Source organism: Semicossyphus pulcher, unplaced genomic scaffold (genome assembly GCF_022749685.1).
Source record: "Semicossyphus pulcher isolate SPU_LCO1_2020_fin unplaced genomic scaffold, fSemPul1.0.p SCAF_4, whole genome shotgun sequence".
In the NCBI taxonomy this organism is placed as follows: domain Eukaryota; kingdom Metazoa; phylum Chordata; class Actinopteri; order Labriformes; family Labridae; genus Semicossyphus; species Semicossyphus pulcher.
The window spans coordinates 32762071-32773078 of NW_027211715.1; the positions used below are offsets into that span (position 1 = coordinate 32762071).

The 11008-nt window shown below is 39.2% G+C and overlaps 1 protein-coding gene across 2 annotated transcripts in view; it reads right to left on the reverse strand.

The window, feature by feature from the left end:
* LOC138607492 (tensin-3-like) overlaps positions 1 to 9584 on the reverse strand; it is a 50908-nt gene extending 41324 nt beyond the window's left edge. For both annotated transcript variants that reach the window (XM_069680114.1, XM_069680113.1), the window contains exons 1-9: positions 9527 to 9584; positions 5479 to 5655; positions 4315 to 4365; positions 4114 to 4236; positions 3936 to 4000; positions 1867 to 1950; positions 1482 to 1594; positions 1313 to 1373; positions 1157 to 1232 (exon numbers count right to left, since the gene is read on the reverse strand). In XM_069680114.1, the coding sequence (XP_069536215.1) occupies positions 1157 to 1232; positions 1313 to 1373; positions 1482 to 1594; positions 1867 to 1950; positions 3936 to 4000; positions 4114 to 4236; positions 4315 to 4365; positions 5479 to 5628 (723 nt within the window). In that variant the 5' untranslated portion in view covers positions 5629 to 5655; positions 9527 to 9584. The remainder of the gene's footprint in view (positions 1 to 1156; positions 1233 to 1312; positions 1374 to 1481; positions 1595 to 1866; positions 1951 to 3935; positions 4001 to 4113; positions 4237 to 4314; positions 4366 to 5478; positions 5656 to 9526) is intronic.
* Between the last annotated feature and the right edge of the window lie 1424 nt (positions 9585 to 11008).

Consider the following 11008-nt stretch of genomic DNA (forward strand, 5'->3'; position numbering starts at 1 on the left):
CCACTTCCACCATGCAAAGCGTCAAAACATCAAAACGTCGGCATATTTAACAGCAGAACAGCTTCTTGTGTTGGTCTGACGCAGACGTTCACAGATATGGAAAGTTCAATGACTGTAGTGATTGTTTTAGTTACGTGCATGTCCAAACACTTGGACATAAATCAGCATGATAAGAACTAATATAACTAACTATGATGACAGAAACCATGTTTGAGAAAAATGTATTTTGAATTTATAGTTTGACTCATGTCCCATCTGTTAACATGGAGGAGGCGGGCTTTATGACCTATACTGCAGCCAGTCAGCAGGGGGCGATAGAGAGGGATTGGTTTCACTTTTAGGGAGCTGTCATGTCGTCCATCTTTTTATACAGTCTGTGATTTAAACATGTAAAATGTTCGGTATAAAAGCTTTTAATTCGACAAATATAGCAGTAGTTTGTTGCCAGTAATTTGCCTTAATTGGGGCCTTTTTCTTTTTTAAGGAACTTCCTTTTTTCCCTGTAATTAGTTCCATCTTACAGTGTTGTTTTTTTTCTCCCTTTGGTAAAACATCTGACATTACAAAATATGCATCCATACACTTTATTTACTTCCTGTGGTAATAAGTCATTTCTGGTTGTTTTCTGGAGAGCTTGACATATTTATCTCGAGATAACAGAAATGGTTTTCTCGTGATAACGGGATAATTTTCTGTCGATCTAGAAAACAGAACAACAGGCTGCTGTGATATTACAGAGCAGGACATGCCATGCTGCCATCTCCCACTCTAATGACTTAAGTTACGTTTCTGTGTTTGTTTTGTGCTTTTGCAGCTCTGTGGATACGAGTTATGATCATCTGACGTTACGGTGGTGCAGCGCTGTTATCTCAAAATGAGATAAATAAGTCGAGATCTTGAGAAAACAACAAGAAATGACTTGTTATCACAGAAAAACTGAGTCAATAAAATGTATGGATGCATGTCCGCTAAGGGCTTCCATAAAGAACAAAGGGGAGGGAACAGAGGGAGTCTGAAGTTTAGTAAACTTCAACATACAGTATGTGTTTCTAAAAGGTGTATTCAGTCTAAACACTCACAAAAAGGCTTCTTGATTTATATGTTGTGCCATGTACTGCAGTAGTGATCATGTCCTAACTAACTAACTAACACTCACCATGATGTCTCCCTTGAGCAGCTGAGCTGGCTGCAGCACAAAGTAGAGCTGGTCCGTCTGCGCTGCATTAACATGACTGAAGAGAACAAAAAACATTATCAGCAACATCCCATCGTGCTCAGAGATCATTATGTGACTAAATGTGTGATTTCTTACTACAATGCGGACGTGCAGACAGCCTGTAGACTCTGGTAGACTCTCAGGAAGAGACAACAACCTGTAAGAAGAGAGAAACAAATGATTTGTTTAAGTAGCGTGTCAGTGTGTCCGGCTACTGTTATTTATCTACTAAATTTCTTCTAATTCAGGTCAGGCGTCTCTTTACCTCCATCTGGTCTTAATTTGGGAATACGGTGAAGAACAACACACAGGAGGAAAGACGGAGAGGGACACATCCTCAGTCCTCCCTTTAACATCGACCCCAGCATCCACACGTACCTGGAGAGCAGAGAGAAACATATTAATGTGTAAATAACTCTAAAATAACTCGAGGACTAGATAAAAGTGCTTTTCATTCGGTACTTGTTTTAAATTCTCATGCTGCTTTTCTTATTTCACATGAGGATAAATCAGGAGATTAGTGACCTCACAGTCAGAGGTCAACAGTCACAGAAAGATCCCTCGTTCTCCATCAGAGATCAGAAGTTAAGAACTGAGTCAGGCTTGACCTTTGACCTGCAGTGATCCTGCTCAAGTCGCCCTGCTCTTACCGTTTTTGCGAGGGGGTCATCAGGGTGGACAGTTTGTCGTTGTAGAACCTCCTCATGGCAAAGTGGTCGAGAGAGAGGTCTGCACTGAGAGAGAGGCAGAGGTTCAGGTGATGATGCAGGTGCTTCCTGGTTTACCTGAAGGAGTTTCTAACAGGTGGTTCATTTTTATAATCTCCTGGTTAAGTTAAGAAAGAATAAGATGCTGTGGGATTTAGTAATAATCAAACACATGGGTGTGAGTCAGGCGTTGCAGCCTTTCTTCTACACCATCTCTTCCCAGTTGCAGGACGCTGAAGCAGCTGCTCTGAGCGTATATTATTGCTGCAGATGAGTCCAAATTGTCACAGCAGTGATGGTGCATTACTATTTTAGGTGGAGATACTAAAAGTAAATGACAACACTCTGTGTTTCAAGACGGAAAAAGTGCGAAGATCAACGCATCCTTACTTTCTACCGATCAAATAGTCCCCAATCGTGCTGCTGCTTGGGTGCAGCACAATTTGAGAGACCAAAACAAAAGGAGCTATCTGCATGGCTCGATATCATAATAACTAAGTAAACATGGTTGTGTAATTTCTGCAGAAGGCCCTTTAAAAACCTTTGCATACCTGCACTCTCTCATACGAACCATTCTCAGAGGGACAATGGTCAAAGTCAGATATTTCTCAACAATGAGTCAGCTGCTCAGCCACTGACAGCAGACACACAGACGCTCACCACGTGTGAAGATATCAACTTTATCTTCCTCTTTTCTGCATTTTCAGAGGACACTGATTTGCCCTAAGTTGACCTTTCACCTCTTTCCATTATTAGATACATTATGTTCGAATGAGAATGTGCTTAAAATAGCTCACAAGTTGAGGCTATGCAGCCACAAAAACCATTAAAGCTGTGATTAATGTTTCTTGAAGATCAATGATGTTTTGTGTCTGGCATTCAGGTAAATTAAGAGTGAATAAATCCACTGGTGTCCAACAGCAACAGGATCCCAGCCCCAAAATCAAACAGCAGTCTAGTTCAAAGTCTCCTCAATCAGCCGTCCTGCCCTTTGCCTGCCTGAGACGCTCACAGATCAGTCTATTGTTCTGTCAGTGCTCTTTGATCTGCAAACATCTCCAGGATATAACAGGTAGTGTGGCTTTGTTTCACAGCCACAGCTCCTTTTTCTTACAGAAAATCAGTACAGAAAAGTATAATAAAAACTCTTCAATCAAATGAGACTCAAAGTTTAAAGTTTTAGATGCTACATATGCACCTTAAAGGGCCCCTTGTGCATGGATTCATAATCACATTTCATAACAATCAGCCCACAATATTCTGATAATATTTTGTTTGACCTATGGTGACCCTGAATGAGAGGTTAAGGGATCTACAAAATCCTTATAATGAATCCTTAAGGTACAATAAATATAAGTGCCACATTTAGCTGCAATATAGCCGGTAGCTGCTGAAATATCTTGGCTAAATGTTTAATGTGTAAAAGGCCGAGGCGTTTTGCAGGCACTGTGCAACTTGTTCACCACCTTTAAACAAGCTTTTTTTTCTGTAGTAAATATTAGTGCACTACAGTTTTTTGTCTTTTTGACCCTCTATTTGATGTCCCATATTTGAAAAGAGAACTGCTTTTTTTTCTTACATTTGCAGCCAAACTAGCGACAATGCTACAGGATGACAATGTCAGTTGCTACTTTGGTTCAGACTGAAATATCTCATCAAACACTGGAAGGATTTCCTTTAAATGTGGGGGACATAATCAAGGATGCTGCAGGATGACATGCAATAGCTTTCATGAAACCTAATATCTGCAGAACTAAGGAGATTATCTTCAGCCTACGCTTTGTCTTAAGTACGAACTAAAGAAGCTAAAATTAGCATGCTAACACATTATACATACTTAATATCAACATATTAGCATTGTTATTGTAATGAAGTTAGCTTGTCGAAGCACTGATGTACAGCTTCACTGAGCCACTAGCAGTTTGCAGATGATAATAGAAATGAAGTTCAAAGTGCTTTTAGCATCCTTTATCCATAAACATTATGATTCACTTGACCTGCATCTGTGTTACCTGGATGACATGTTGCTGAAGTGGATGTAAGAAGCCACCAGGACTCCCAGCCGGCCTTTACCTCCCTGTGGAAACAACCACAGAATCACAGACAGAAAAACGTACATCCTCTCCTGCAGCACAGACATCAGTATAACGTGTGAGTGTCCGCGTGTGCAGAGGAATCAGTAAGGTTTACCCTGCAGTGTAACACCAGGACGTGCTTCGGATGTGTCTGCAGCCAGTTCTCCATGGTTGTGCACACACTGAGGATCTGTTCCAGACCAGGAGCCAAGGGATCCACCCAACCTGTGTCCAGAACCTGAGACAGAGCAAACACACTGTTAAATATGTTACACTACAATAATGAACTACTGAGAACTGTGTGTGTTATCTTTACCTTGTGGTTCATTTGGCTGAGAGTGTGATTCCTCTGTGAGAGGTTGATGAGCTGAAGAAAGGACAAACTGTTCTCATTAAAAGTCATTTATTTCCATGAATAAGCAATCTAATTATACATTTTATTTATTATTCTTTTAAACATTCAACATTCTTGTTGTGTTTTACGCCTGTTAAGTTATGTATTTCATTTATTTTAGTGTCCTGTCATCATTTCCTGTCTTCCTTTCCCTCGTATCTAGCTTTACTTCCTGCCTTTGTGTCTTTTCCCGCCTGTGTGATTGTGTGCCCCGCCCTGATTGTTTTCGCTGCGCCTGGTCAGCCTCACCTGTGTCTGATTACCCTCACCATCCCAGTGTATTCAGCCAGTCTTCCCCTGCTTCTGTTCCAGTTCTTTTAGTCAAATCTAGTACTGTCTTTCTTGTGTGGATGTCTTCCTAGTGTTGGACCCATTGACTTTATATAAAGATGGACAACGGAGCCTGAGACTGAGCAATAGAGATTGCAGAGTGAAGCGGCATTGAGTTCTGCATGAGTGTAAAAGAAGGTGTCGCTCTGGTGCTCGTCAGTGTGGGGATCCATGTTTATTGTTAGTGAAAAGATCCACTCTGAGGGGTCATTAATAAAAAGCCTTTATTTCTTCAGGGCTACAAGCTCCGTAAAAACATGCCTGGCGTTTAATTAATAACCCCTCTGAGAGCCTCAGATCCTTTCAGCTACTGTAAGGGGGCTTTTATTTTGTATCGATCTTGGGGACCACTGGGGACAGGGTGGTGCCTCTTCTGTCTTTGCTGATCTCATCCTGTACATGTGTAAGGCGTGTTTTCTGGCGCTACAACTTTCCTGCTGTTTTTTAACAGTCAAACGTTTCACTCGCAGTCACTCTTTGCTGAGGAAAAAATGTAAACAAAGGCTGTTTCTGCAGCGTGTGGTAACAGGCATTAAAAATAACTGTACAGAAATAAGTAATCTTCTTGTTGATGATCTGGTTTGCTTTCGTAGCTCATAGAAAGGCATCAGTAATAATCTCAGCCTGTTTCATAACCAACTAAAAACTCCTCACAATAGCTTTAAGTTGAATTTTGAGTGCAGGACTTTAACTTGTATGAAAGCATTTCATATGTTACTTGATGTTCTTCCACCTGGGTTGCTCCACCCAGCTCACCATGTAGTTGTGTCCATGCTTGGACTGCAGCATGAGGATAATCTCCTTCAGGTTTTGCAGGTAGATCTGCTCTGGACATCCAGGAGGGCATGATATGGTGATGATGCGTTCAGTGATATAAGTCAGGTCGATTCTCTGCTGTTCCTCCATGTCTGGTTTCGGTCTTACATGGGTGTCCTACAAACAGGAAGTGAAATGCAGGGTGTGAAAGTCATGGAAAATTTGAAGAAGTGAGAATTTAGGTCAGCAGATATTTGCAGAGTTATCAGCTCGTACACCAAATCTTTCACAAAGACACGCAAGTTCAAATCCGGTCAGCCTTTATTAATCCTCAAATCCTTTTACTGGATGTGGAGCTAAAACAAAGAGGGGTCATGGCCAAAATAAATGAGGTAGTGAACCAAAAGCTTAGTCACTCATTGAGCTTGTGACCGGAGGAGAAGTGATGAGTCACAGGGGAATGATGCTGCCCAAACAGCAGATCCTAACCTCATTACTCATCAGCAAAAAAACACAAAAGTGAGAGTCTGAAGAGGACAGAGAAAAGTGACCTAAGAATTTTTTTTATAGTTTGTTTTTTAAATGTCAAAATGAGTTACTAATACTTTGTGAGGGGTTATTTTAGTTTTATGCATTAATGGACCTATAATCTATTAGAAGGGAAAGTTACATTGTCATCTCTTTTGGAGCAAGAAGTAACCATACATGGAGGAGAGGGTGGAGCTGGAAAGGTGCCAGGGGTTTGCAAATGCCCAGATATCAGCTAGCTTGGTTAGCAAGGTGCATCCTTTATTACTGTAATATTAATTAGGATGCTATTCTCTTATCTTTAGACATCGAAATGTTCACAGTGGCTGAGCAGATTTTTACCACTCAAACGGTATTTAAAACATCAAACCCCATTTCTTCTGTCTCAGTTTAAACACTGAAGTCAGCCGTTACCAATCCCTTATAATGTTAGTGAACATGTGACCCTGGAAAACAGAGGGATAAATCTGCAAACAAAAGAAATACAGTAAGAAAAATGACTAATTAAATAGGAAAAGGATGTCGTTCCTGCAAGCTACCTGTTCTAGAAAGTCCATTATAAACATGTGATGGGATTGTGATATCATATATTTAGACTGTTTTGACTTCCATGTCCCACAGACCTAAACAATGTGACATCCTGACACATTTTTGTGCAAACCATGGATGGAGTGGGTAATTCCCTGGTATCTGAGCTCTATATCTGCATATGGACCAGGGCAATTACATGCATGTTGGTTCAGGTCAACAGACAGAAAGAGGAGCAGGAGAGAGAGAGAGCACAGAGAGCGGTGGTTAACCTCGCCTTCACCCTGACCATGTGACCACAGCAGAGTAAACAGTGATAAAACCATTTTCACCAGAGCACCGTGTAAGAATAACCTCCTGGGAATCACCAGAGCGCCGTTACAAACACAGGACTGTACTTCAGGTCTAATCCAGTCACAGGTTTCCATTTTCTCTTTCACACACTATTAAGGATGTTTTTATAAGAAAGGGTTCTTACACATTAAATTAATGAGGTTAAATAACTTATTATATTTTCTTGAAGACTATCAAATCACAATCAGGATAATCTGACTATTATTTAAGATGATATTGATTTATTACCTTGCTGGCTCGGGTTAAAACTGTTTATAAGTTTTATTATTTACTTGATGATGATGAGATGTGAAACGTGCTTCTTTTTTCCAACCAACAGTCTAAACCCCTTAAAAATCTTCTTCATTGTCATAAATGATATTAAAAAGGAGCAAATACTTCCGCCTGAAAAAAGGCTGAAACAAAAAATCGATTATCAAACATCGCTTTTAAAAGAAGTTACAAAGTGCTTCACAAGGTTGAACCAACATTACCATAGTGCCGGAATTATTAAAAGGCCTTCTTGTAAAGATATATTTAGAGATCTGAATGTACTTCTAAATATATTTTTCTCATAAGGCAATTTCTCATTTCCTTATTCTTTTCATTTTCCACCTTTTTCTTTCGGTCTTGGTCGATAAAGTGCGTGAAGTAGTCCAATCAAGAGGACTGACTAAGACCTGGGGCCAGTTTCACAGAGATGTTTTAGTGTTAGGCCAGTCTTAATATTGCTCATAGATTAGTCTAATGCAAGTTAGACCGTTTCACAAAAATAAAGACTGACTAATTTTCAGCCAAAAACATTAGACACGTTACCCCCATCTCAGCTCTAAGACCCATATTACCATGGCAACAATCAGTGACACCTGCTTATCAGTAGCACCACATTTTGAACGTCTTCGATGGTCCTTTCAACGGTCGGATGAACACTGTTTACTGTTGCTGCATTTTTGTTGTTGTTGTTGTTGTTGTTGTTACAGTTTTGGCAAGTAAAATGCCCTCAAAACAGTTGAATTCTTCCAACAAACAAACATTGCGGTGGTAAACGGACGTGAGCAGTTAGATACGGTTACTTGGTCGGCCATTTTTTTTGTTTTGAAAAAAGTCTTAATTTACCCAGAATTCAATGTACCATAGTCCTGTTTAACATAGTCAAGAACTAAACTGCTTTGTGAAACGGATGGATTTAGATGGCTATCTGAAGTCTGACTATTTGTTATATCTAAGTTATAGTCAAAGTCTGTGTTTGTGAAACTGGCCCCTGATCCCTCACTGGCTTTCCATTCCAAACTCATGTTTGATGGGACCAAGCCAGAAGCATACAGCTTAATGCTTTAAACTTGTGCCCTTAACTATAAGTAATTACCGTATGTACTTAAGGTGTTCCACATGGTACACATCTGGGGCCCAGGCATGTTTTGTTTTATATGTAAAAAGTGTTCTTGTCAACTCAGTCTGCTCTCTCCTCCTGCACAAAACATCTGAAGTTTCCTGCTGAAACATGGTTGTGCATAAATTCTTAATCAGTGACTGCTCTCCAATTATGTATTTCTGGTGTGTTTTTAAAACATTTTAGGAAGGCTGCAATCTAAATTTGTCAGTGCTCGCCCCAAGGAAGCAAAACAAACGGAAGTGTGTGCCTTAACCACACACATACACACACACACATATGCACACATGTTGCTATAGGCAGAGCCGCTTCGCTAAGGCCTTGAGCTTAAACTAGCCACATCTAATTATAGCTGCATTTTTAAGGAAGGCATGCTGAAATGGATTAGCCATGTTTGTTTCCTTCTTCTTTTTGGCTCAAATTGGCAGCGAAACATCTTCTTCCTTCTTTGATGCAGCTGGAAAAATGCAGTCAGTAATTGAACTCTACTGATTATTTAGAATTGAAAGTGTTTTTGCAGATTAGCAGAAGTGAAAATGACAGGTCTGCGTCGTTATTCTTTTGCTTTTCGTTCTTCTTTCGTTCATCTTTCCCTGAATGCTTTCAGCCAGAGCAGTGAACTAATCTCCTTTTAGTCCATCTCGTCCCCACAGAGACTTCTTATTGAGTTACACAACCTTGTTTTTTCACAAAAACATTGAATTAAATCCACCACCAGGGTGAGGTAATGTCATTTGCTACAAGGATATCTCAATCACTTTGTTCTCCATCTAATTAGTATCAAATTCATGTCACTTGATTTTTGCAGGAAGTTCATTTGCATTGGTAATAAGTGTGATTATCACACCCCCACTGGCAGGGTTTTTCACTTGTCCTAAGAAAAGTAGGTTTTAAGACTTAATGCAAGATTAAATGAGTCTTAAAGGGGCCTGAATCCCAGGGGAAACATGTCTCCTGGGGTTCAGCGTCTTAATGTGTCAGTAGGCTAATCTCCCCCTTCCCAGGCCATCTGCAGGGGGACTTTCCCCCTATTAATCCCCTCGAGATTCACCATCCATCACATGTTCCTTTGTTTACTCAAAGTGGTGGTCTTCACTTAAAACTAGAACCAGCATCTGTGTCTATGAACACTCAAGGAAACATTCATGTCCTACTTGAATGAACATTGACCTGACTGTGACTCATGGGATTGATTTATGGATCTGTACTGTAAAAACTGCAGAAGGAGCAATATTAAACATTATTATAGACAGGATAAAGAAGTCTTACCTTTACAGATGTTGCAGGTATCAAGAAGTCAGAATCACAGACGCCTGATGAGTGAAAGTCTGAGTGTGACTGCTGTAGAAAACGAGGTGGAGACTTGACAAGGGGAGGGAGAAAGAGAAAGAGAGAGAGCATGATGCTTGCACTTTGCCCTCTGTTGGACTGCAGTGTGACAGCACACCTCCCTGCATGTCACAGTGACAAAGACTAAGACAGTTGTAACATGAGAAAGTATGCACTACCAAAAAGAGCAGCTGATTAAACTGCTCGATCTACAGGGAAGCCTTGAAAGATTGAATCAACTTTAATGATGAGGAAAAGAAGATGTATGTGTATTATGTCATGGAGTAACTATATTGTGTCATAAAAATGATTTATTACATAATTGCACTGATTACCTGCTGTGGCATGCAACTAAACAGGTGTACTCATCTACTTTACAAAGTTGAGGTACTTGTGTATTTCTCTTTTCTGCTACTTTATACTTTTACCTTTATGCATGAAAAAGAAACACTCTTTAAACGGAGTAAGATTTTAATTTACAAAAGGCAGTATTTAATAAAAAATGTTGCTTTAATGTAGATTAAAGTACAAAATAAATAAATTAGCTTTACCATGACCCTAAGATTAAAGTTAAGTGTACACTGTAATCTATCTGCAAAGATAAATAATCAATATAAAATGATTAAGCCATTAAGATGCATAATATATACTTACATATCACTTTTATTAAAGTTTACTTAAATAAGTTTGAAGTGTCCTTATTTTATTTTTATATTTTATATCTTTACTGCTGTATTCTCTATGTCAGTTGTTACAACATCAAATCGAAGCTAATTTGTTGTAATGTAATAATAAACATGATTGGGGCTGTGTAACATTTGATATACAAAACTTTCAGCCTACTAAATGGAATATTTTCACATGTATGTACTTAATTTTTACTTAAATAAAGGTTGTAAAACAATAATTAGTTCCAATATCTTACTTCAGGAATTTGCCTACTGTTCTCCATGGTGATATGGCGTTTTTGCCACTAGATGGCATCAGAAGACGAGTTACAGCCACTACGACCTTCCTTATTGACAAGAAATGCAAAGTTAAACAGAAAGTTATCGGATTAGTTTCATTTTTGAATCTACGGGATAACACATCAGCAAATCATGACATACATTCTTGGTTGACAGGAATTCTCCTAAAGTTTGACCGTTAAAGCAAAAGTAAACAAGAAATGTAACTGCAGTTTATGTTGCATTCACTTGCTCACTTAAACTCGTACTTCTGGGCTCCTATGGTCTGAAGAAATTTCAGTCTGGCATTCAGAATATGATTTACAAGGAATTTGCTTTTGGCGTTTTTGGGGCATAACAGTAAACACAGAAAAAGAATAGAGAATATAAATCAAGTAAGCAACACTGGACCACTAGTCCAGATACTTATTTAAGATAAAATAAAATAAAAAATCTACATGATTACAATTTTTTT